The 27,690-nt window shown below is 38.1% G+C and overlaps 1 protein-coding gene across 3 annotated transcripts; it reads right to left on the bottom strand.

Moving 5' to 3' along the window:
• Positions 1 to 2,225: 2,225 nt before the first annotated feature.
• Positions 2,226 to 27,432, bottom strand: LOC110346389 (zinc finger protein 564-like). 3 transcript variants are annotated; one of them, XM_087199757.1, is made up of 5 exons: positions 27,277 to 27,421; positions 21,574 to 21,700; positions 21,149 to 21,209; positions 19,530 to 19,654; positions 2,226 to 3,501 (listed from the first exon to the last, which is right to left on the bottom strand). In XM_087199757.1, exons 1-5 carry the CDS (start codon positions 27,277 to 27,279, stop codon positions 3,305 to 3,307), a joined length of 513 nt encoding a protein of 170 aa, XP_087055883.1. In that variant the 5' UTR covers positions 27,280 to 27,421; the 3' UTR covers positions 2,226 to 3,304. The 3 variants fall into 3 exon arrangements, with proteins under 3 accessions (XP_087055883.1, XP_087055881.1, XP_087055882.1); XM_087199755.1 differs by lacking the exon at positions 2,226 to 3,501 and having other exon boundaries at positions 16,153 to 19,654; positions 27,277 to 27,432; XM_087199756.1 differs by lacking the exons at positions 2,226 to 3,501; positions 21,149 to 21,209 and having other exon boundaries at positions 16,153 to 19,654.
• Positions 27,433 to 27,690: the final 258 nt, after the last annotated feature.

Genomic DNA, 27,690 nt, shown 5'->3' with positions numbered 1-27,690 from the left:
TTTCTCATTTTCACTATTGTCTTTCAGTCATTCTCTATTTTCTTATGTTATTTACTTCTGATGGCTCCTCAGATGCAACACATGAACTGTCCATATATAAATGGTAAACCTGAAAACTTTTAACGCATGTATACACTGGCAAAACCACACACAGTGAACAAATGTGCCATCCTGTCCTGAATTTCAAACCTATCCAATTAAATTTAATAGCAATTTCATTTTCTGATCTAATAGACCATGTGTTTTTATAGCTCAACAATCTGCTAGTATATTATCTTGAGGCTTTGACTATCCATTCACTTACAAATAGATATCTTGAGTAATTCCTGTGTTTGATTATATGATTAAAGCTTCTATAAACATGCATGTTGATTTATTCCTACAGACATAAGACTTCAGTTCAATAATACTTTGAGTGTTATGTCTTGGTAAAGAAGAAGATGGTCAAATGCTGAACTATATGGTAAGTATCTTCCTCAAAAGTTGTATCATTTGCATATCTATAAACAATAACTATGACTTAATGTTGCTTTGCATCCTCACTGACATTTGGGATTGCATGACATCTTTCTTTATGTCCATTGTAATAGCTATGAGTTGTTATTCATTTTACATTAATGTTCAGTGCAAAATATTGTATAGTTTATTGACTTTCATTTTGACATGTTTGTATAGACATACAACAAATATTGGCAACCCCTACCCTCTATCCCATTCCACTGGATAATGTGTCTGCTTTTATATGACTGCCATGGTGTTTTGATTACGTTTCCTCATTTTTAAGGAATATGCTTTCTATGTCACATCTAAGAAATACTGAGCTTTTTCAAGGTAATTCAACTTCTGATCCATTGTCCTGTGTGTCTGTCCATCCAGCAGAAACATGGACTCCTTTTTAATGCTCAATGTATACTTTAAAAATTTTTTTTAATTTTACTTCTCTATTAGTACATGCTTGCAGTGAATAATGATGACGTTCCTCCTAGGGAGTTGGCACATGCACATAACACATCTCGACTCTTTCAATTCCCTTCCTTCCTCTCCCTCTCTGTTCCCTCCATCCCTTGTCCCTCTTCTCATTTGCAAAAGATCTATTTCCCTATTAGTTCTTACTGTATCTGTCTTCTGTTTTGCTCATTATTTACACCTTGGATTTCTTAATTGCCATGTCCTAAAAGAACAATGTTCTTCTTTGTCTAAAACTAGAAGCAGGAGATCAATTTCAGTATCTAAAGGAAAGCTACAACTGCTGCTTTTGCAACTGGTTCTGAGACCAGGTGTTGATATCTCCTGAGCAACTCTATTTCCCTGGGGCTCCCTCCTGGTCCCCTGTTCCCTGCTGGTCCCACTGTGCCTCACAGGTGACCTGTGCAATCTACTGGTCCTGACCATCCCTGACTGGTCCCCAGGACTCATGAAGGGAAGTTTATTGTCTTGCACTGACTTCCCAACACAATTTGGACCCTAACAAGAGCCTGTGTCCTTGGTTCTTTCAGGTGTCCCTGGAGATTCTGTGTCTGGACTGGAGCCTGAGACTGTAGATTGTGCTCCCCTTAGCTCAGATCACACACTCACCCATTCCGGGCCCTTCCCTGGGCAAAGTCACACCAAAGATACAGAGCATTCAGATACTGAACAGGTGAGTGTGGCACAGGTGAGGCTGATTGTCTGGGAGGAGCGCAGTGTGCCCTGGCCCCACTGGAAAAGTGGTCCTCAGCCTGGATACCTGAGGACAGGTGTCAACCAGGAGTCCCTCAGAAACAGCCCTCTCCCCGCACAGCATCCTGAAACCTGAGTCACTCATCACCAGGGGCAGCCCACAGCCAGAACAGGGCCATTTGGAAGGACATGTGGGTGTGGATGTGGACAGGGGCCACAGACCTGAGCCCAGAGTGACAGCACAGCACAGCACTGCACACTCCTGCCTGTGTTTGTCCATGATGAGTGTCTGTCTGCCTGGGTGGAGGTGCAGGGGGATGAGATTAAGAAGTCACATGAGTGGACCTCACTCTCCTATGACCTTGCTGTGAGAGGGTCAGGGAAGTGGTCCTTCTTCTGGAGAGGGGAGGGCACTTTCTGATATAGCAAGAAGACTGGACTTGCCTCGGTTATGGGAAACTCTTCTCAGGAGCCTCTGTGTGGTGATCTTTGCTAAATTTCCTCTGTAAAAGAAGCATAACTACAAAGGAAACTGACATTTTATGGGATAAAATATAACATAGACTAGAAAATAACATTGATTCTTTTAATCAAATAAACAAAAAAGAATCTAATATATCTTATTGATTACCGATATGTATGTAAAAGTGAGGAACACATTTTGCTCTGCTGTCCCTCTCATACTGGGCCTCAGCTGCTCCTTGATTGCCTTACACAGGGCAAGTAGTCAACCTTGTGGAATTTGATTTCCACTGCTCTAAAAATACAGTGTGGTAGAATTATGAGAGAATGTCCTGCTTTATTATTAAGTCCCCTAACACCAAAGTTTCCATAGGTTCAGGAGAACAATCTGTATATCTCGACTATACAAAGAAAATAGTGTCATTCTTGGTCTCTAATTTATCCTAGGAGTATTGTTAGTACAGTGTTTTCCAATCAGAGTCCAGTACATAGCACAAGACTTGCATTGGGATCTCTACCCTGGAAACTGAGAGGTCCTACTCTTCAGGGAAAGTGCACAATGCACAGGGTGGGGACATGGTGGTCTCTACAGATGTCCCACAGGTGCTGGAAGGACAAGATGAAGCAGCAGCCCAGATCTCTAATTCCTCTGTCTGATGTCATCTCAGTGATGCACCTGGTTACCTATGGTGCTGTAAACAGTTCCAGACTTCTCCTGTATGGGACCAATAGGAGAGGTCAGAGTCCAATCCCAAACAAGAACACTTTACTCTGTCACATGGGTAGATTGATTCCAAAGTGGGAAGATGAAGTTTAACTCAGAAAATCCAATGAGAATGCATAAATACTATTTTCATGCAGTTTGAGACTTAAGTATTTAATAGAGTGTGTAAATAAACACTGGTGGGTAATCATAGTTATGTCACCCTGTGTGCATGCACATACAGCCATGCCACCTTTCAATAAAGAGCTTATATATCATACTTCTCAGAAAAGAAAAACTATAGTCAGCATTATGTCCTGTTCTGTTACTCCTGTTAACTAGTTCTTCAGAATTTCTAATCATTCATTATTCCTACTTATTCCACCTTTTATTTCAATAGATGTCCCTGCTGTACTCTACAGGCTCTTTGCTAACATTGCCTGAAGGCTCTTCATGTCATACCCTTCCACTGGGGAAATGCTACATTTCATTTTCTTCATGCATTCTGAGGACAGAGACCTGGACTCCTCCAATCCTCTTCTGTGCCAGTCCCAATGTTTGCCTTTTCTCAATACAAAGGGCCAGTTTTGTGGGCACCAGCCAGGCAGAGATCAGGTGAGGCATCTTCTGTTCCACATAGGTCAGTGAGGGTAATGATGTACACACCAAGCAAGTTCCTACCAATGCCAACACAAGATGTAGATTAGTAGAGAGGACACTTCCTGGAAAATTGGAGGAGGCTCTTAAATGGAAGTTATCATATGAGTAGGTTCAACTCCCCAGACCAAGCTATATTCCATACCTGCCCTCATAGAACAACACAGGAAGTTCCTCCTGAATCTGTCTGTTTCTACCCACCATGGACCTATCTTCAGGTTTGCACTGGTGCATCATGAGGCTTGACCTTGGACCCCATGCCCAGGGCCATCCAAGGACACTGGCCAATTGTCTCTGTCTGAGCGGAAGGGTGAAGAGCTGTATATCCCAAAGTCAGTCTGGAAGTACAGATATTCTTTGTTTAATGTATTACCTGTTTAGCAGCTGTTCAGACTTAGCATCAAGGCAGGCTGTTTAGACTTACAATCTGCCACTCAGACTTCTAATCCATGCTTTTATGTACAGTTCTGCACATCTTTTTTTACAGACTCAATGTCTTTTTTGTACAGTAAACCTTGTTTATACAGTACTGTAATTTTTGCTGATTGTACTACATAATAGAGTTCTACAGTTTTAGGTTCTCTTATACAGTACAGGACTGCATGTAAGATGCATGCAGACAAAAAAAAGTCGAGTTGGAATTTTCTTTGTTCATTTCTTTGTTCTTTGTATTGTAATGTACAAACATATACAATTCCTCATTTAAGAATCTACCAGTGGGAAGTTAATTTGGTTGTTAAAAGCGGAATGAGTGTACTAAAATCATGACTGCTATAAATGTGCGGACTCCAGTGGTTATGGAGAACTGGGGAAAAGTGATACCACCAAGAAAAAAAAAAGCTCAAGTGACCCACTCCCCCAAATGGAGACCTACTAACTGCCTGACAACAGTAAATCTAAACAATGCCCTTGAGACTAAGGAGCGACTGGGAATGCAGGCATCATATCTTTTCCCATGCACAAACCTGCACACGAGCCTGTAGACCTTGCCTGAGCTCATGAATTCACTAGAGAGCATGACAAAACACAAAGGTACAAAGGAATTGCTGGACAGACAGGGTTTTGCATGAGGACAAAGTTGAAGCAGGAACAGGACAGGACACTGGGGTCGCACTGCCACTCAAGCCCTATGCCACAGACTAGAGGGGACCATGGGTAAAGCAGTAGAGAGGACAAGGCACAGACTTCATGGATTCCCAAGATTCTGCAGATACCAGGTAGTCCATCTGTATCCATCTCAGAGCACCTTGCCCCACGCTTACATTTCCAGCTTTTGTAGCATTTCTATGTCTGTACAATTCATGCAGTCTGTGGAAGTCACACAGCATGGGAGGCTCAAACTCAGACCTTTTCTAAAGACCTCAAGTCTGAAGTATGGCAGCAAAAATATAAAGGAAGACTCCACATTATGTGTTGAACTGCTTTCTCTCTCCTGCTGTCCAATGCTGGAATCATACAGCCTTCCTGCATCTCTCAATAGCTGGTGATCAAAAATCCGCCCTCTGAGATCTGAAGGACAGAAGTGATCTCATATCTGGTTCTGATGAGCAAAGTGACAGATCCCATCCCTGGGTTACACATGAAGGGCTGAAGTGGTCCACCAGGGCATTAGGGCATTTAAACTGAGCTTGGTCCTGTCTTTCCAGAGCTGGCATCTGCTTTTAACTGTATTTGGTGGATGTTTCCTGCTTCTTCCTCCTGTGAATAGGGCCTCAGTTATACTCAAGTGATTTCAGACTGTCCTGAGGAAACAACTGACCTCAGAGGAGAGCTGCTGAGAGCAGGTGAGGACCCCTTGCACAGGACAGTGTATGATGTCCACCTTGAGCAGTGTGGGAAGAGCCAATTGATTTCATTGCCTTATAAGAAGGCCTTTTCAAGACTGAGGATTGAATCCAGAACATTTATACTGAGCTACACCCTAGCCTCTTTTATATTTTGTTTTTCTTTATTCTTTATTTTGATTCAGGGTTTTGCTATGTTCCTAAGTTTCCTAAGCTAAGTTTAAATTATAAGCATGTAATCCTTTTTTCTCAGCTACCCAGAGTACTAAGATTATAGGAATGCACCACCATGCCTGGATTTGACCCATTTTAATAAAATAACAAAAGCATGAAAACAGGGAAATATAATTATTACATATGTACCTACACATACTGCAGTTATTTGGCAGTAATACTATACAAAATAATCAAGAATGGGAAAAAAGTCATCTATTTCTCCCAAGGTCACAGCAAAAACTATATTCAGACAGTTAGACATCTTTTCAATGTAGCAGGCCAAGCATCAAAGGGAAATTCATTTCTCTTTCTCTGCAGGCTCAAGATTGGCCTCAACTGGAACACACGATTGTTCTACATCACAACACTGATGAGTTAAAATATGAATGTTGAATCCAAATCTTTGAAAATGACTTTTTGAGAGTCCTTGATTCATACTGGTAACTGATAAAGTAGAAAATGAAAATGCTAAGACACTTTGTATGTATTTAAAACTTGAAAAATAAATACATCATTGAGAATAAAAATAAGTCTACAATTACTCAGGTGTGATCAAACTAGTTTGTAAAACATCTAATCAAACATGAACTCTCCTGTTCCCTCAACATCAGGACTTCTCTCTACTTCCCAGGTGATGCTTGCTTCCTGGTGCTGTCTGCCTTGAATGCACATTGTTATTGTTTGTGTCTAGATGTCCCCCCTAAAGCCTCATGTGGTCATAGTTCTGGTTTTTCAGAGATGGCTGGATCTAGGGTTCCCCACCCTGGGCGTGGATGGCACCACCCAAAGGGCAAGTAGGCTTGGTCGTGGCTACTGCTGCCTCACTACTTTGCTTTCTGCCAAGAACTATTTGTACCTTGTGATACCCCTATGCCATACCAACTTGGTGTGGAGCCAGCCAGTGATGGACATAACTACAAACTGTAAGCCAAAATACACCTTTCCTCCTTTAACTTTGGATGGTGGATATTTTCTCAGGAATGAGAAAAGTAACTAAGACACACACGTTCTCTTTAACCTTTGAAAGTGTCTCTCTACCTCAACAGCATCACCACTGTAGGAGAATTAAAGAAGATATAAACAAAAAGCCAGGGCAAAACATGGATGACTAACATTGTAAAATCATCACATTCATATGTGGCTGAGGATTTTAAGATCATCACATGCTTATCATGTACTCTGTGCTTGAAAAAAAATGTATCCTACTGCATGCTTTATAAAAATGTTACTCACACTTACAGCATGCCTAAGGAATCCCCAACTGAACCTGGGCTCTTCCCAGAAACAAAGGCTAAAACCCTGCTTGGCCTAGCCCACACCAATCAACAAAAGTCTGTCCCTATAAGTATGGGCACATCTCATACTCATTGGGTCATCCCTAGGAGGGTGCTCCCATCTTGTAGCACAATTATCTGTTAAGATAGCTCTTCTGCTTCTTCTGCATTTGCCACCTATGCTAAGAGGTGATCCTTCAGGCCTGGTTGGAATCAGTGCCTCTTGATATGGGAAGGGGGAATCGGGGTCCTTTTGCCAAGAAGCCTTGGGCTATGGCTTCTCTTGCACATTCAGGATGCTGCTGTTTGAAGATAAGTGAGTTTACTGTAGTAGGTATTCTGCTTACCTTATGACTTAATGAGAAAAATAAATAATATGTAAGAGGAAATAGGGAGATACATATTTAAAAAATGAAGAAAAATTGGATGGAAAGGTAGAGAGGGCTTGGTAAGGGCAAATAAAAAGAATGCATATGTGTTATGTACGTTAACCTCCTTCCAAAGATGATTGTCAACAGAGTATACAACAAATATGTATGAATAATTTTTTTTTGCTTATTCTTTTATTGGTACATTTTAGGTATACATTTACATTTATCATTGGGTGCTTGTACACGTACATGATGTATCTTGGTTCTTATTTTTTCCCCATTCCCTGGAAGGGCGCACATGTAGTAATAATTTTTTTTTAAAAATTTAAACTCTGTTTTGCTTTTGTGATTGTTTATCTTGTCATCAGTATGACTTGATGGAGACACACCATGAGCTTGTTAAAGCAGACTTCTGGGTGTGTCTGTGTGGATTCCTTTAGAGAACCTGATATGTGGACCACTGATCTGAGTGGAAAATAACTGTCAGAGAAAAAGTGGTCTCATTCAAGAGGACTAGCCACCAGTGTGTTTAAAACACAGAAAAAAGAAGCTTCTTAATACTTGATTTTTCTTAAAAGCATGTGATTTCTGGTGCTGTCATCATCCAAAAACATCAGACTCCAGAATGTTCAGTCTTTTAACTCTGATGGTTATTAGTGGTTACTTATGGGGCTTCAAATCCTTCCCCATTGAACTATGCTTGTATTATTGGTTCCTCTTATTCTGAGGCTTCAATCTTCTACATTAGAGTGTACAGTTGTTCCCTGGTTGGAAGCATTTAGAAATCTATTGTAGGAGTACCCAGTCTCTAATTATACAAGGACATCAAAAAAATCACTTCATAACATGAGAAAAGAAAAAGAAACTCCTATATACATATATTTATGTGTATTCCAGTGCAGTACACTGACCACATAATACAGCACTGAACCTAGAAAAGAATATCATGACTTGGTTTTTATGTGTCATAATTTCAATAAAGTTGAAGTGGTTATAGATGTTGTTGGAGCTATAAAGTAGAAATATATGAACTCAAAAAATTTAAAATAAGACAGATCCCAGTGAGAAACCCGCAAAGACCAGAGACACGAGTATGTTCAGGACCCAGGCAGGACCCCATCCAGACACCAGCTACTAGGGTGCACAGCCACCAGCCAAAGGCCTGACTGGAAAAGAGCTACACAGGTGGGCAGGCCCCACACATAGGCACACACAGCTACAATTCCAAGTGTGCCCAGGACCCAGCAGGAACCCTGCGCAGACAACAGCCACAGCTCAGGGATCCAAAAGGCCACCATTCTGAACCCAGGGATTGAGGCAGTGGTGAGCAGCATAGAAAAAATCTCTCTGAGGCTTGCTGAGCTTTAAGGGCCATTGGGTGAGCAAAAAGTCCTCTCAACAAAGCCACAGCTGGATGTATCAATTGAAATGAAAAGACAGGTAAAGAAGTCTCAAAAACAGACTTCCAGAACACCAAAGGCAATCCCAAGGGGGCAAAGAGATGGAACAATACAATACTCAACTACCTGTATTCCCTGAATTGGCAATGAAAGAGGATCTGGAAAAAACTGAATCATAAATAATTTCTCAGATAACAAGAGATTGTGTTCATAGTGAAAAATATGATTAATAACTCTAGAGCAGACACAGATAAAACAAGAGGGGAGCTGAAGAATATGATGGAATCCCAGTATCAGAAACAAATAGAATCCATAAAACAGATACAAACAAACATCCAGGAGATTAAAAACTCCATTGAAAGTTTATGCAGCAGAATGAGCCAACATGAGGACAGAATATCATATATAGAAGACAGGATTGCAATTAGTGACAAGAAAGAGAAAAATTTCTTAAAAACAGTAAGGTACCACTAGAAATGATTCCTGCAGCTGCTAGATGATGTAAAGAAGAATGACACATCAAGACTCATCAGTGTCAATGAAAACAGGAGAGAGTGCAAATGACATAAAAAAGTATTCACAGAAGTAATGGCAGAATATATCCCAAGGAAGGTAAAATAATTTTACATTCAGATAAGTGAGGCATATAGGACTCCAACTACCCATAATCAAAAAAAAATCTACACCTAGCCATATAGCAGTCAAGATTCTAGAAACCCAACAAAAGAACAAAATCCTACAAGGTATTAGAAAAAAAGAAACAAATCACATACAAATGAAAGCCCCTCAGAATTACAGCAGACTTCTCAACACAAACCCTAAAGTCAAGAAGAGCCTGGAATGAAGTATTTCAAGCAATAAAAGAAAACAACCTCCAACCCAGTTTGATGTACCCTGAAAAACTCTCTTTCAAAACTGATGGAGAAATAAGATACTTTTGTGACAAAGAACAATTAAAAAACTTCATTAATACCAAACCAGCACTCCAAAAAGTTTAAAGAATATCCTAGGAAAAGACAATGAGGACCACAACCCAAGGAACCCCAGCAGAATGAATCCATAAGGCAAGAAAAGAAATTAAATGCAAAGGGGGAAAATATAACAATGGGAAAAGGTCATGACAAGGATAAGTCAATACATATCCGTTATAACCATCAATGTTAATGGTCTCAATTCATCAATCAAAAGAAACAGATGGACAGAATGGTTCAAGAAGTAAGATCCAACACTATGCTGCATTACAAGAAACACACTTAATTCAAAAAGAAACTCAGACTGAAAGTTAAAGGATGGAAAACAATATTCCATGTGACAGGAACCTGAAAAAAAGCAGGAGTAGCTATCCTCTTTGCAGATCAAGTGGATTTCAAACCAACACTGATTAAGAGAGACAAAGAAGGACACTACATACTTGTAAAGGGACCAATCCAAGAGGAAGAGATGACAAACATAAATATATATGCACTGAATACCAGTGTACTCAAGTATATAAAACAAATACTAATGGACATGTAAAATCAAATAAGCAGTAATACAATAGTAGGGAGGTTCCTCACTACCGCACTGCCATAAATAGATACACCAACTAGACAAAAAAATAAACAATGAAATACTAGAACTCCACCAAACTCTTGCATAAATGGATGTAACAGATGTTTGCAAAGTGTTTCACACCATAAAATCAGAAGACACATTCTTTTTGGCTGTGCATGAATTGTTCTCCATAATAGACAACATACTCGCTCATAGAAAATGTTTAAGTATGTGCAAAAAAACTGAAGTTACCCCCTGTATATTATCAGACTATAGTGTGATGAAATTGGACATCAATACCAAAAGAAACCACAAAAATTTCACAAACAAATGAAAATTAAAATATCCACGTGTGAATAACCAATGGGTCATACAGGAAATTAAAGAAGAAATCAGACACTCCCCACAATTAAATAATGACAATAAAACATATCAAAATTTATGGGACACAATGAAAGCAGTCTTACAAGGGAAATTCATAGCAGTGAATACTCATATTAGGAAAACAGAGCGAGCCCAATTAACAAACCTGATGCTGAACATCAAGCTTGCAGAAAAAGAAGAGCAGGACAAACACAAAGCTCAGACAAGGGAGAGAATTATAAAGATCAGTGCACAAATCAATACAATGGAGACTAAGAGAAAGATACAAAAAAATCAATGAAGCAAAGAGCTGGTTCTTTTAAAGAATAAATAAAATTAACAAACTCTTAGCCAACCTTATCAAAAGAAGGAAAGAAAAGACTGATATGCATGCAATTAGGAATGAAAAAGGTGAAACTACAACACACCCAGCAGAAATCCAGACAATAATACCTACTTTGAGAATGTATATGCAAACAAGATGGAAAGCACAGAAGAAATAGAAAGATTCCTACATATATATGAACTATCAAAGCTGAATGCAGAAGTCCTAAACAACCCAATATCAATCAATGAAAATGAAAATGTAGTTAAAAGCTTACCAACTAAGAAAAGCCTAGGTCCTGATGGCTTCACTGCTGAATTCTACAAGACATTTAGAGAAGAACTATTGCCACTACTCTTTAAGCTCTTCACTGAAATTGAATGGGAAGCAATACTCCCAAATTCATTCCTGGAAGCAAGCATCACCTTGATCCCCAAAGCAGAGAAAGACCCAACTGAAAAAATGTAACAACAGGCCAACTGCACTAATGAACATAGATGCAAAATGCTCAATAAGATACTGGCAAACAGAATGCAGAAAATCATCAAGAAGTTCACACACCCTGACCAAGTGTGATTCATCTCAGGGATACAGGGATGGTTCAACATATGTAAATCACTAAATGTAATACACTATATTAATAGAGCCATGGATGAAAACAATATGATTCCTCAATAGATGCAGAAAAAGTGTCCAACTAAATGCAATACACATTCATGATAAAAACCCTGCAGAAAATTGTAATACATGGTCTCTATCTCAACCTGATAAAAGCCATCTATGAAAAACCAACAGCCAATATCATACTAAATGGTCAAATGTCAAATCCTTTACATTAAAATCAGGAACAAGACCAGGATGTCCACTATCACCCTTCAATATAGTTCTGGAAATATTAGCCACTGCAATGAGACAAGAGAAAGGAATAAAAGCAATAAAGATAGGAAATGCAAAAGTTAAATTGTCATTATTTGCAGATGACATAATACTGTACATAGAAGACCCCAAGAACTCCACCGACAGTCTTCTAGACTTAACAACCAAATTCAGTAGAGCAGTTTGATACAAGGTCAACACACAAAAATCAATAGCTTTCCTCTACAAGAACAACAGACTCAGCGAGAGAGGAACTGGAGAAATAACTCCTTTCACAGGCTCATCTCCCAAAAATGGAATGTCTAGGAATGAACATAATGAAAGAAATCAAAGACCTCTACTCTGAAAACTATAGAATTCTGAAAAAGTAGAGATTGAAAAAGTATCAGAAAATGGAAAGACATCCCTTGCTCCTGGGTAGGAAGAACCATGGCCATAATGAAAATGGCCATACTTCCAAAACTAATAGACTTAATGCAATCCAAATTGAAATTCCAAAAGTATACTTCATAGACCTTGAGAAAACAGTCCAAAAATTCATTTGGAACAAAAAGAGGCCTAGAATAGCAAAAGCAATTCTAACCCACAAAGACAAGGTAGGGGGTATCACAATCTCCAAATTGAAACTACTGCAAAACTATTGTGATAGAAACAGCATGGTCCTAGGGCCAGGGATTTAGCTCAGTGGTTCTGCTGCCTGCCTCAAAAACAGCATGGTCCTGGCAAGGAAACAGACCTGAGGATCAGTGGAGCAGATTAGAAGATTCAGAAACAACTTGAGACGTGATCAGCCACCTCATCTTTGACAAAGGAGCCAAACACCCTCACTGGAAGCAAGTTAGCCTCTTTAATAAATGGTGCTGGAAAAACTGAGTTTCAACTTGCCAAAGATTAAAACTAGACCTATGTCTCTCATCATGCACTAAACTAAAATCAAAATGGATTAAAAGGCTAAACAGGGCCAGGGATTTAGCTCAGCGGTTCTGGCGCCTGCCTCGCAAGTGCAAGGTCCCAAGTTCAATCCCTGGTACCAAAAAAAAAAAAAAAAAAAAAAAAAAAGCTAAATATTAAAGCAGAAGCACTAATTCAGCTGGAAGAGAGGTTAGGTAGAACTCTTGCAGATATTGACATAAGAAAAGAGTTCATGAACAAAAGCTCAGTTGCACATGAACTAGCACAAAGAATCAACAAGTGGGAATTCTGCTTATTATAAATCTTCTGCACAGCAAGAGAAACCAACAGAGTCAATAGGCAACTCACAATGTGGGGAAAATTTTCACAAGCTATTCCTCGGATAAAGGTGTACTATCTAGAATATATAAAGAACTTTTAAAAATCAGACCTTCCAAATTTAAAGACCCAATCTAAAAATGGACATCTGACATGAATAGACATTTCTCAAAGAAATAGAAATAGCAAATAAACATGAGAAAAAATGCTCAACATCACTGGTCATTCAAAAGATGCAAATGAAAACAACACTGAGATTTCACCTCAACCCTCAAAGAATGGCTGCTATCAAGAAATCAACCTACAACAAATTCTGGCAGGGCTGTGGAGAAAAATGAACTCTGTTCCACTGTTGGTGGAGTATAGACTAGTGCAACCACTGTGGAATTCAGTATGGAGACAACTCAAAAAACTAGGACTATAGATCCCATTGGACCCAGCTATTACCCTAATGGGTATCTTTCCAAAAGAATTAAAAGAATCATACCACAGTGGTAAATGTACACCCACGTTCATAGCAGCACTGTGTGTAACAGCTAAAACTTGGAAACAGCCCAATTGCCCATCAACTGGAGACTGGATAAAGAAAATGTGGAGGTTTTTTTTTTTTTTAATAAAATAGAGTACTACTCAGCCATAAAGAATGAGAAACTAGAGACATCTATAGATAAATGGATGCACACTGAAGCCATATTCTTCAGTGGAGTAAATGGGATAGACATGTGTACATACCAAATAGTTTCTCTGGTGTGAGCAACTCAAAGTGTAAATAAGGATCAAAATATATAATAGATAATGTAAAATAGGAAGAAAAAGTTCAAAGGGGAAGAGAAGTTGGAGGGGTAGGGGAAATGAAAGGAAAGGAATAAATGTAAGAAAAAAATGGAAACAATGTATTTGTAAATAGTGAGGGTGCATGGGTTGAACAGAAGGCAGGTGAATGGGAAAAAATAAGAACCAAGATACACTATGTAAAAGTACAAATTCCCTATAATGAATGTTAGCACATTTTATACCTAAAATGTGCCGATAAAATTAGAGAATAAAGAAATTTTGAAATGAAATAAAGTAAACTATATAAATATGCATTAAATATGCTCAATGTAGTAATCATTATAGCAAGCACTTGTTACATTAACACTTATCATCTTTATGTTAATCTGTAATCTAGAAAAATAATCTGAAATAGAACCTGTTTCTTTACAAAATATATCACATATAATTTATTAACATATGAAACAGAATACACAGAAGAGTTTTATAGGGTATTTTTGGTTTTCTGTATTCAGACAGAGTTTCACTGAGTAATTTGGGCTGGTCTTGAACTCATGGGTATCCGACTGCCTCAGTCTCCTGAGTGCTGGAATTACAGGTGTGCATCACCACATTAAGCAGAGTATTTGGTGTTCTCACTTGGCATCTGGTGTCAGACAGTGCAGGGCTCACTGCTGCTACCCAGAAACATGAGTGTGCCTTTCCGCCATAAAAGTGAATATGCATGTATCATGAAGTATGATATGAATATGCATGTATGCATGATATATATCTTTATCTCTCTTGGAAATTTACACAAGATCATAAGACAAATAGCTACATTGAGTAGGATTATTATTTTTTGTTTTTTTGAGCACTCTCTACCCTGATTTCCACAGTGGTTGAACTAGTTTATATTTGTATTGATGATGCTGAATGTTCCCCCTTTCCCTAGTAGCCTCATGACTTTTTTCACTTCTTCATGACAGATGTTTTTGTGATAAGAAATACATATTTACATTTCTCTAATGGCCAAAACTACTGAAAATGTTCTGAAAATGTGCATTCATTTCCTTTGCCATTTTTTTAATTGGGTCTTTTATTTGGGGTGCATAATTTTTAGAGTTCCTTGTACACTCCAAATACTAGTCCTTTGGGGAGTACCTGGTAAAATTCTTTTCCCAGTACAAGTATTGACCAAACTAATTTTTCACATATCTATGTTCAGAATATGGAATACCTGACTTACTCACGTTTCACTATTTATGTTTAAATCTATGAGGAAGGCTTATGACTGCTGTACAAATATTTACCATGAAAATACTATTTCCTGAGGAGAAAACCGAGCAACTTTTTCTAACCTATCACAGGTTTATGTTTTAACTTAAACTTATCTGTTTCCTGAAATTTAAAATGCAGATATAAAGAGAGCTCTTACACAGTTTGATAAGACAACAAGCCAAGATGCCCCCTACAGACTTCAAAGCCATGATCATCCTGTCTCAGCTTCTCCTGATGCTGGGACTAGAGGAATGGCTTAGACTTTTATGTGTTAAGTGACTAAAAGACACACAATGATGTGTAATGTTTTACATTAAAATAATTTTTCTATTGTGGAATGAACATAGGAGTACTAAAGCAGTGACCAGATCTCCAGAACATTCATCTATATTGAGACAGGGTCTCACTGAGTTGCCCATGCTGGCCTCCATTTTGTTTTCCTCCCAAGTCTTCCTCCTGACTTGGTGGGATTACAGGCCTGCATCGCCAGGAACTAAAATGATGGAAAAGTAAATATGCTCAGGGTAAAATGTCCTGTATCCTGAAAATCACATGACTGGCTGGAATAGTGATATACACTGGATATCTTCCTAGTGATGGTAAAAAGTAGAAGTGAGCCACAGGAAACTCAGCGATATGTTCTAGGGTGTAAAAAGTTCACATTGTATTTTGCAGTGCATTACATTCCATGAATTACACTAGCTATAAAGTAGACATAATTTTAGATACTACTGAACTGGTGAGTAATATATGTGTCTAAGCATGATTAAGGCTAGAGCAAACTATATAATTTTCACAGCACTATGGGTAGTCATTGCTCAATTATATTTTCATGTTACCACAAGTTTATCACAATGGAAACCTATCAAATTGAGCACCATTTGAATTCAAAAACACTGCATAAAATATTTCAAAAATATATATCACTGTTAAAAAGAAAGGCAAAATAGGCCAGGGATTTAGCTCAGTGGTTTTGCCACCTGCTGTGTAGGTGCAAGGACCCGAGTTTGATCCCTGGTGCAGAAAAAAAAGAAAAGAAAGAAAGAAGGAAGGAAGGAAGGAAGGAAGGAAGGAAGGAAAGAAAGGCAGGCAAAAAACTGGACAAGGCAACCAACTGAGCCTCAGTTACACTTTTCATAAGCCTATGTGTTTTAACATGTTTGCACATATCTCAAATATCAGATATTGTTCCTTATAGATCATGAAAAGGCACTGTGTAAATTTATCTCTAAAATTGGTAAAACAGAACACAATCTGAATCAGAAACTAATAAATTTCTTTTTATTAAACTATTTCTTTTCCTTCATGGCCTTATTTCATCTTCTTAGTTAAAGCAATATTGATTATCAAAGAAAATGCCAATTCCATCATCAAGGAATAGAATAAAGGTATTTACCTCATCACATCCAATAATTATTCTTCCCAAAACAACTTCATTGTGAACAAAAATTCCTTTGATAATGTTACTGATAAGTCATTCCATCCTTTATACCTTTTGGAGAGATTTATTACTACAACTCATGATATCCATTTTCAGACAAGTTATGTTCTTGCTGACTTGTGGCAATCAGAAACTCACAGCAGTGTGGTTTATTTTTAGATCAGGTGTTGGAAAAATTACCAAAAAATTAAAAGTCATCATAATATAGGCATGAAAAGTAAAATGTTCAGGGAAAGAAAACAAAGTTTTATGTAAGACATAATATTGACTCCAACATGAAAGCAACTAGGCAAAATTATTTACTTAATATAATATACAATTACATTGGGATATATCCAGGTGTTTTGTTAGGATATGAAAAACACAATATTGCTAATATACACTTTGTGTGAAAACAATTGACCTTTCTCAAAAACACATTCACAAGCCTCTCTCTCCATCAAATATACAATATGATCAAATACAAAAATATCTTTTTACACAGAACATGGAGTATATACACCAACAAAATTCAAATCAAAGCTAGAGGGAAATCCCAACAATTAAAAAGCAATTACCAAAATTTACTTTTTCACAGTCTATTCCTCCCAAGTAAAAACAAAACAAAATAAATACTACATAAATATTAACCCTACCTGGAAGTGAAAAATACACTTCAACTCATCTTGTTTAATCAGGAGACACTATGTTGATTTCAGAGACAGTGGCTACACAAAAATATATAATTTTGTCAACTCATTTTTTTCATTCTAAAGACCACAGATACATACATCAGATATTTATAAGTAATTTCCTGAGAAACAGTATGAATACACTTTAGGCTATTTCCATCTGAGAGTATATTTTCTAGAAAGTTAATGAAGAAATATCGACATCAAAATTTTCATATTATTTCTACAGGTCTCCATTAGATGAGTAATTTTCAAAAAAAAAATATATATATATATATAAATATGTAGGGTTTCTACCCCATGCAACTTCTCTCATGTATTTAATATCTGTGTATGCTGAATGCTTCCCTACATTGCTTACATAGGCTTTTTCCCCAGTGACATCTTGTTCATGTGTTTGATATTGCAGCAGATGAAATTTTTAACACATTTCTTAACATAGTTACTCAGTAGTGTGAATTTTTTGTCTATAAAATGAAGATTGCATCAAATCTCTTCCTACACTGCCTACATACATAGTTTGCCCCCGTGTGCCTTCTTTCATGTATTTGATGCTACTTTTGTGTGCTGAGTGCTTTCCCACATTACTTACGTAATAGGATTTCTTCATAGTGGAAATTTCTACATGTGTTTGACCAATAGTCCGTTGGCTGAAGATTTCCCACATTACTGATAGACATAGTTTCTACTCATTATGAATTCTTTCATGTATTTGAAAATATTTTTGTGTGGGATGTTTTTGTTTTGTTTTGTTTTTTTGGTACCGAGGATCAAACTCGGATCCTTGTACTTGCACAGCAGGCGGCGAAACCACTGAGCTAAATCCCCGGCCCATGTGTGGGGTGTTTTCTCACATCATTTACATACATAGGGTCCCCATAGTGTGAATACTGTCATGTCTTTGACAATGACTGAATATGCTGAATGCTTTCCGACAACACTTACATACATAAACTTTCTCACCTGTGTGAATTCTTTCATGTATTTGACAATCACTCTTTCGGTTGAAAGATTTCCCACAATACTTACATACATAGGGTTTTTCCCCAGTGCAAATTCTTTCATGTATTTGACAATCTTTCTTTCCCTTGAATGATGTGCCACAATGACTACATACATAGGGTTTTTTCCCCAGTGTGAATTCTTGCATGTATGTTATCACTATTTCCTTTGAAAGATCTCCCACAATGCTTATATCACATAGGGGTTTCTCCCTAGTGTGAGTTCTTTCATGACTTTGACAGTGACTGTGTGGGCTGAATGGTTTCCCACAGTGCTTACATACATAGGATTTATCCCCAGTGTGAGATCCTTTATGTCTTTCAAATGAGGACTTATCAGCAAATACTTCTCCACATTGGTTACATACATAGGGTTTGTCCTTGGTGAGTTCTATCATGACTATGACACTGATAGTCTGTGTCAAATGCTTTCCCACATTGTTTACATACATACGGTTTATCTTTTGTGTGATTTCTTTCATGTATTTCATAACAACTCTGTGTAGAGAATGGTTTTCCATATTGCTTACACACATAATGTTTCTACCTAGTGTGAATTCTTTCGTGTTTTTGACAACCACTCTTTCGGGAGAAAGATTTCCCACAATGCTTGCATGCATATGGCTTCTCCCCAGTGTGAATTCTTTCATGCTTTTGACAATTACTATTTCGGTTGAAAGACTTCCCACAATGCTTACATGCATAGGGTTTCTCCCCAGTGTGAATTCTTTCATGTATTTGACATTCTCTCTTTCGGGCAAAAGATTTCCCACAATGCTTACACACATAGGGTTTTTCCCCAGTGTGAATTCTTTTATGTATGTTACAATCTGTTTTTCCATTGAAAGATTTCCCACAATGCTCACATACATAGGGTTTCTCCCCAGTGTGAATTCTTTCATGTATTTGACAATCATTCTTTTGGATGAAAGATTTCCCACAATGCTTACATACAAAGGGTTTCTCCCCAGTGTGAATTCTTTCATGACTTTGACAGTGACTATGTGTTCTGAATGCTTTCCCACAGTGCTTACATACATAGGGTTTCTCCCCAGTGTGAATTCTTTCATGACTTTGACAGTGACTGCGTGTGCCGAATGCTTTCCCACAGTATTTACATACATAAGGTTTATCTTTAGTGTGATTTTCTTCATGTATTTCATCACAAGTCTGTGTAGTGAATGCTTTTCTACATTGCTTATGTACATAAGGTTTCTCCCCAGTGTAAATCATTTCATGTTTGTGAAAGGAATGACTATGAGATAATGCTTTCACACATTCCTTCATTACATAGGGCTTCTCTCCAGCATGTATTCTTTCATTTACTTGAATATAGTATGAAGACTTAAAAGTTTTCTCACATTGTTTGTACCCATATGGACTCCCCACGCTGTGATTTCTTTCCTGGTTTTGAACAACACTGCGTGTACCAGAGGCTTTCACATTTTTCTTACCTAGAAATATTTTCTCCCCAGGGTGAGTTTGTTCAGCAAGATCAGAGTAAGCTTTCCCACATTGCTCACATTGACCTTGTTTCTCTACAGTCTTTGTCATTTCACATGTCTGAAAGGACTGGAAATCACTGTAGGTGGTTCCATGTTCCCTACATTTACACAGCATTTCTTCAAATCTCAAATAATTGTCTGCATCATTTCTGTAAAGAAAAAAGGACAAAAATATCAATCACAATGAAAAAAGTCTCCACATTAATAACTGATCAGGACAAGTTGTAGTTTGATGCCTGCTAAGAAATTTTGGTGATAAATTCACCTAATGGCCTGGAGCATGCCTCCAAAACTGCCATTCTGAAAAGATTGGTTTTCACTTGGGAATACTGAATTGGCAATATTTGTTTGCAAAACACACTATCAAGTTTCATTTTAGGGGATGGGTACATATTTGTGTCATATTGATCATTTTTGTATCTTTTCACTCATCACTCTCCCCTTCTCTCCTTACCCTGACCATCTTTCTCATCTCCCAAGTCAGCCTTTCTGTTTTCTGTCATCTTTCCTTTATTTTACTCCCTAAACATATTTTTAGTTTCTCATTTAAAATTTGTTTTACTTAACATTATGAGATGGAGTCCAATCTAATTTGATTTTTGGGAAATGATATACATTGTTCTTTTTGGCTGATTATATAGCATAGTTTTTAAAGTGCTGAGAATTAAATGCAAGTCTTCAGAGGGAACTATATTTTCAGTTTTATTCTTCCTTATTTTGAAAGAGATTTTTATTAGTCATTAATTTGCTCAGGGAGAATTCAATTTGTCATCCTACAGACTCAGCCTCCCAGACTTCTGGGATTACAAGAATGCACCACCATGCTGAGGCTATCCCACATTTTAATCATCCAGGCACCTGGTGATGGGCATCTAGGCTCTTTCCAGAGCTTGGCTGTTCTGAATTGCTTCCAGCACTTAGATATTGTGAATACCCATGGGTGCCCTCCGATGAACACTGGAATGCATGTATCAGTAAAATTTGATGATTTTTTAACTCATTTCAGATATACCCAGGAAGGTACACTTGGATCCAATGAAAACCTATATTTTTACTTTTTGAGACATCTGTATATTGATTATCATAATGGTTCCATTTTACATTCCCATCAACAATGTATGAGGCTGATTTCTAAGAGTTTTAAAATATGGACAGCTCTATATTCTGGAAGATGTTTGGAAAACATCTATTACAACAACCCTAGCACTCATTTGCATTTTGAATACTGCTTCCATGTTAGCAATTTTCTAGATAATGAATGTCTCATATTCACATGTATGCATGGATATTTTAAAGATAAGTTCTTGGCAAAGTTCAAAATTTATTCATTTCATATCTGCCTATACACAATACAGAAATGCAACCTCGTACATTTCTATGATTTTGATTATGAAATTTTTTTTAAGCTAATAGTGCAAATAGTGTCACTTGTCACATTATATCAGTATTACTTTAGTTTCATATATTGGAATATTTCTCTATTTGATTGTAACATTATATAAAATGAGACATATACATCTCCAGAAATTTTGGAAGACTAAATAAATTGGAACACAGCCTCATTTCTCCAGTTTCCTTGATTATATTTCTGTTCTCACATTGACTCTTGAAGAATATTCCTTTTTCTTGTGAGGCAAAATTACCTTAGATTTCTTGAACAATTTTTGTACTGTTCTTCCATTTGCTGGTTACCACAGGTTCTTTCTGAGTTATAGACATAGAAATATAACAAGTCACTATATCATTATATAACAACATTTTTCAGTTAGGTTTATGGTATAATATAACCAGGCCTGAAGATTCTTCAAATATTATAACATTTTACTCAATTAACCTATATCACTGAGCTGGGTGTGGTTGCACACCTATAATCCCAGCACTCAGGAGGCTGAGGAAGGATGTGTTCAAGACCAGCCTGGTCTTCTTAGTGAGTTTGAGCCCAGCCTGAACTACATATAGAAAGACTGTCCCAAAATGAATAAATAAATAAATACATAATTTTAAAAAAGGAAAGAAAAAAACATCACTGAGCAACCTTGTATAAGTAAGAAGATGATGTCATCCTTACCTATAGCAGTAATATGCATACATGTTTCCCACATCACATCTCCATAGAGCTTCTTTTGGGGTGGATTCAGCAAAGCCCATTCTGTCTCAGTAAAGTTCACAGCTACATCCTCAAAGGTCACAGTCTCCTAAAGAATGACATGTTTCCTGAAGTTTCAGATGCACATCCTGAGATATCTCAACTCCTCTCATAAAAAGCCGAACTGAAGATGATTTCTTCAAATATTAATTCAATGTCTTGGCCATCAAACCCATGTTTATGTAAATATTTTCACACAGTAATTCTGATGCTAAATTGCAACACATTGCTAAAGTAACAGTGGAACAATAGTACTGGTTCTCCTGCAGGATTGCCAACATTTTATTTGTGCACTGTCTCTAAAGCAGAGCTCATAGAGACACCCCACAAATCACAATCCAAAAAACACAGGGGCACATAAATATCTATTAATGGTTCTGATATACCATAGATTGTATGTCTCTTCAAATGTGGTTATTCACAGCATTCAGTCCATCTTTCCTTTCACTCGTGGAGAATTTTGAAACTTGAATCTGGTTTCATAGAAAAAACTTAATTGACTATTAAATAAGGTTTATGAATAGTTAAAATGCCAAAGGAAACACCCTTTTATTGGAGCAAGTCTATGTATGAAGAGTGTAACAGGGGAAAGGTGGCATATTATCTTGTAGCTCAGTGACACCAAATGGTCACCTTGCACTCAGATATAAGAAATATAAGGATGGTATAAGGGATGGTAATGAGGGGATAAATATTAATGAAATACAATAAAGGCAATGAAAATGAAAGTATCACAAAGTAAATCATCATTAAATACAAAAAGAAAACTTCAAACAGGTGTGGTGGAATGTGCCTGTAAACCCTGCACTTGGGAAGATGATATAGGAGGACTGCCATGAGTCTGAGGATTGCCATGAGTTGAATACCCAGCCTGGGCCATGTAGCAAGTTCAAGGGCAGTCAAGATTACAAAGAGATGCCCTGCCTCAAATTCCTCCCAAAACGGAGCACTAAAAAAAAAATTATTGTGTCACTGACTACTCACATCTTTGATTTGTTGAAAAATTATGGCTGTCCAGTAAAATAAAAGACTAACATTGAACACCTTGTGAGCAAGGTGATAGCTTGCATAATATACATGAAAGGCATTCAAATTCCACCCTTCATGTCAGTGGATGATTAGTAGACGTATGAGAAATGGAACTCAGGAAAGGAAGACACTCTTCAATGGGTCCACAGGCAAATAGAATACTGATTCGTAATGGAGCTGGTAGGCTGTATGATAGACTGTAAACAAAAACCTTGCCCACCCAGGCTTCCGCCTAGGTCACTGACTTGACAGCCTTTTGGATCAGTGACTTGAAGTAGGATTTGCTCCTAGCTTTGCAGAGTCGCTTACATCTACTTACTGTACTCTGGGGCTCTATTTCTTGTCCAAGATGATGGGATCATAGCTCTGTGACTGTACCTCCAGATTCAATGACACATAGAGAATACCATCCAACCCAAAGAAGAATCTGTCCCCCAGCAAAGGTTGAACACAATGCAATAGAAGTACTAAGGTAGTCAGAGGGCAGAAATTGAAGCAGACGTTCAGCTTCATGGCACAGACTTTCTCACACATTAGCTCTTAATCTAATCATCTTCAGTAAGGAAAACAAAAGCATGCCAACAGGGAATATAATTATTTACTGAATGAACAAATTGGCATAATATGTTCATAGCATTACACAAAGGAATCCAGATGAAATTAAAATTTTCAAGTGCCTCAGAAAGGCAAAGTACTTTAACCTAAGTCACAAGGAAATCCAAAATTCTGAACACTAATAGTAACAGGGAGGCCAGAATGATAGCTCTAATGCAGCCCCAGCCTCAATCGCTTCCCTGTGATGAGGCAGGGAAAGGTAAAAACTTCAGGTGGTAAATTTTCCAGAATGTGCTCTTCCCTCCTCACAGGATGAAAGTATCTCACCTCTGGCATATTAATGTCACCAAAGAAATCACCTGCTGTCACCTGATGGTTAGACTTCCATTGTCATATTGGTTGGTTGGAGAGATATCTAGGGTATTAGTAAAAGACACGTCTGAAGGTGTTTGAGTGAGGCAAGGAAGCAGGACCTATGAGTTACATCAGGTGCATGGCCTGTTCCTCTCAGCCTCTTTTTCTGCTGAAGACTCTCCATTGAAAGGCTGAAGACTCAATGGTAGGAGCCCAAAGAAACTTGAAACCAGCATCCAAAGGCAAAGGCAAATACCAGAGCTCATCCACAGAAAAATAAGAGACTTTTTTTTCCCTTTTTATTCCATCTAGAGTACAAGCCTATTGGTTGTTGTCAACCACATACATGATGGGCCATGCCTCCTGCTCTACAAGCCAGTCTTTCCCAGAGAAACACAGAGCTTTACAAATGGCTAGGAGGTGCTTACTCATCAAGGGTTCATACCACAGTTAATCATCACAAAATACTAAGTCATTTTTTGCTAGACATGCCCTTCACAGATATTCTTCATATAGAGTAATGATTTTCCATCAAATCTTTGCAGGTGACAAAGCAAACATTTTTCAGTAAAAGCCCTATGGCAGTCACACGCACATCCTTAGACAGAAGAAACCTACAAAATAATCTGTGTATGAGACTCCTGCTTTCCAACACTCTGTGGCTCGTCATAGTCAAGAGTACTTCATGCTGACTGAGGATTTAAAGCAATAAAATAATTTTTATCATGATAAGCTTATTTTTAAATGACAAAATTGATCCAAAAATATCAAATGTGAATTTTCCATCTTTTTCTGTGCATTGCCTTCCTTACCACCCCAGTTTACAACAGGCTCCAGCAGCTCCATTCCTAGTAATTTACATCTTCTCGTCACCTTTTTAAACTACTTCTGTACACCTCCGCAAATAATGCATGCAGTCAGTTCTATAAGAAATCCTGAGCACCTCAGAAGTTCCTCTCACTTTCAAAAAGTGTAGCTGCTCTAACTGAATTCTTCTGAGGCTGAAATACAAGACTCTATTGAAATTATAAATTTGAAGCTATTTTACAGGACCTATGATGACATTTTATATGTATACTACAAACTTGGTGGGGCTAACCCTAACCCTAATGCTAACTACTCAGACTTGTGTCTGCTAGTTGAAGATTTCCATTCTATCCCCTTGTCCTTCTGATATAAGCTGAACAGTATGATCAGAGTAGGGCACTTCTTAACAATAACAATAATAATAATAAAAATTATTTTTATTATTTAACCAAACAAACAAAGAAAAAAATCCAGAGTAGTGTATCCTTTTCCAAACAGTTTTATACTGTTCTCCTGATTCAATTGCTCAGGAGAAACAGGTTAATACAGTGTTCGAAACAGGAAACAATATGGTGAGTGTCATATACTACAGAGGACTACAAGAAGAGTTGAACAAATGAATCTAAGGATGCTACTTGAGTATGAAAAGGGAAACATCTTCAAACAACCTAAAAGTAATTTAAGACAAAATGTATTGAAAATGCACAAAATATACCCAGTTAACCAAACATCATCGCTAAGCCCTGGATGCTTTTAACCTGCTCAACACACATACGTTGATTTGTATTTAGGAAATCTAATGGAACACAAAGCCAAATTTATAATAGAACACTAAATATAGCATGCACCTTATTGAATACAGTTCACTGTAAATCACTGGCTGTTCAGCTGTAGTGTCCTGTTACTGAGAAAGCAGTGACTCATTACCATGATTCACCATCATGAGGAAGAATTATATTGTATGGTGCCATGGACCACTAGTGTGAAAAATGAGTGAATTTAAAATTACATATAAGATCTGTACTAAATAAAACTTTCCTTTTCAATTCCAGAAACTTAAAGAGGAACTTAGGCTCAAATATTTTTTAAAAAATTAGCTAGGGGCAAAATTCCTGAGATCAGTCCCTATACAATGAAAAAGATCAATTCCTAATTTCTAATTTTCCCTCAAAAGTGACTAGGTGAGCTGATCAGTGGTGAGAGAAGAAATTTTCATCTGTGACAAAGTTCCCTTCCTTGCTTTAGGCCTGTGACCTTTTCCCCACTCTCAGATCCAGCTTGGAGACAATCCTTCATCCACGGTCACACTAAGCACGCTCTCACTTCTGGAGAAGTTTCCTGTTGCAGTTGCTGATTTTTGCCTCCCTCCAAAATCCCCTGCTCTCTCATTTCCTTTTTACTCCCCTTTGCTCTTTCCTATTCAAAAAAAACCCTTTTATTCTCTCCATTCTTATGCTCAAAAACCTTAACTCTGGGAATTGAACCCAGCTTCAGTACTTGTTTTATACAAAGAATTTTTAAAACAATGTCTAGAAACAGTCCAGAGACTACAGCAATTTTTTCAAAGATGACACACTTTTCCCTTCACAATCATATCAATATCTCATGCATTTCCCTGTAGATCCCCAGTTCAATGCATTTCTCACCGTGGGCTCAGTGAGCAGCCTCTTTAGGAAGTTGTCCTTAGCAGGAACACTTTTCCCTCCCTTGCTAATACATTATCATCCCCTCCAACTTTCTCAGCATTCTACACTCTATGGAAGGCCTAACTTAAACAGTCTCATTGTAAAAAATATCATACTTAGCTTATACATAAGGCACCTAACTAGTGATAGGACATGAGATACAGGTGGGTAATTAGCCATTTGATAACAATTAAAATGAGAAACCAGATGTGCTTGAGTGAACCTGTATTCACATCACTGGGGGAGACTGAGGCAGGAGGATCACAGGCTGAGCTACACAGTGAGTTTAAGCCATGCCTGAGCTATACAGTGAGACCTTGTCTCAGAATACATACATGAATACATACATAAAGGGAATTTAAATGAGAATAGAAAATTACCTAGGATTTTGGACCAAGAGAGAAATTTCTCCATTACAAGGAATGCAGACCCCTCCCTACTAAAAGGAGTTGCAGCCACTCCTAAGCTCCAGAGTTCAAGGAAATTAAAAATTTTAAAAAAAGTTTTTTGCTATAATCCCAGTTTCCTCTGAATCCTGTATGCTGAGGAAGTGGGTCAGAGCCTGAGTTCAAAGTGGTTGTTTAAATTCACAGACCCATCTGTGTTAGATGGCCACTAAACAATTCATCTAGGTGATCATTAAATAATTCAGCTATTACTGGGCTCCACTTGTTTATTCCTCTCCACTGAGCTGCCACATGGCTACCCACTTGGGACACTTCCTGGAAATCAGGGAGCTATTCTTATTTCCAATAAAATCTTTCCTAATATCTTTCTTTTGGTTCAAGGCCTCATTCTTCTATGTGAGACCAGACCACTAGTTCTGTTCATGCAGTAATATCACTATGAGCAGAGGTCTCACGTAAATAATTAAAGCAACACATTTTTTTCCTGCTAAGTATACAGCCCAAGGTTTCCCCAAAGGCCCTGCTCTCCTCAGACTGGAGAAACAGCTCTGCCTGAGGCTGCCCAAGAAAGCATTCTGAGCTAGCAATGTCACAGTTACAGGACGCTGAGGACTTGAAACTGTGCCTGCCTGAATAAAAGGGAAAAGGGACAGATGCTGCTGCTGAACCAAACACTAGGAATATCTCCGTGTCTGGAGCTAAGCAGGGAGGCTGCAGCTGGTTCTGGGTACTTTCTTTCAAAACGAACCGGATTCCACCCATTCCCAACTTCTATCCCACAACAGTACCATCGCGTGGCTTGTGGTCGCCCAAGATCCTTTGAATGCAGCTCGCAGCCAGCAGAAATTACAGCAAAAGGTGGTCTAGTTAGTTGGGAACTCTCAGCAAAACTCTCACGAAGAACACTTAAGCGCCATGATACAGGAAGTCCCCGCCTCCCTCCCTCAGCCCTCCTGATTGGGTAATTGAGCCAGCCTGCGCCTTCGTCTCTGATTGGCTCTTGCTCCATTGCCAGCCCCCTGAGGTGAGAGTGAAAAGAGCAACAATCCTCTACCAGCGGGAGTGGAGCTCACCTAGTAGTCAAATGGTAAACCAGGGAATTCTGAACCAGCCTCTCTCCCGCGATATCAAACTCATCTCGCAAGAGGAACACTTGCAGTGAAGGGCTTTACTCCTTGCTTTTCAGAGCTTCCCTGGTTTCC

Source organism: Heterocephalus glaber, unplaced genomic scaffold (genome assembly GCF_053883595.1).
Source record: "Heterocephalus glaber isolate CG9 unplaced genomic scaffold, H.glaber_assembly_v1.0 deba00001724, whole genome shotgun sequence".
Lineage (NCBI taxonomy): Eukaryota > Metazoa > Chordata > Mammalia > Rodentia > Bathyergidae > Heterocephalus > Heterocephalus glaber.
The sequence above is the reverse complement of the archived record's forward strand: the minus strand, read 5'-3'. Positions and strand labels throughout refer to the sequence as shown.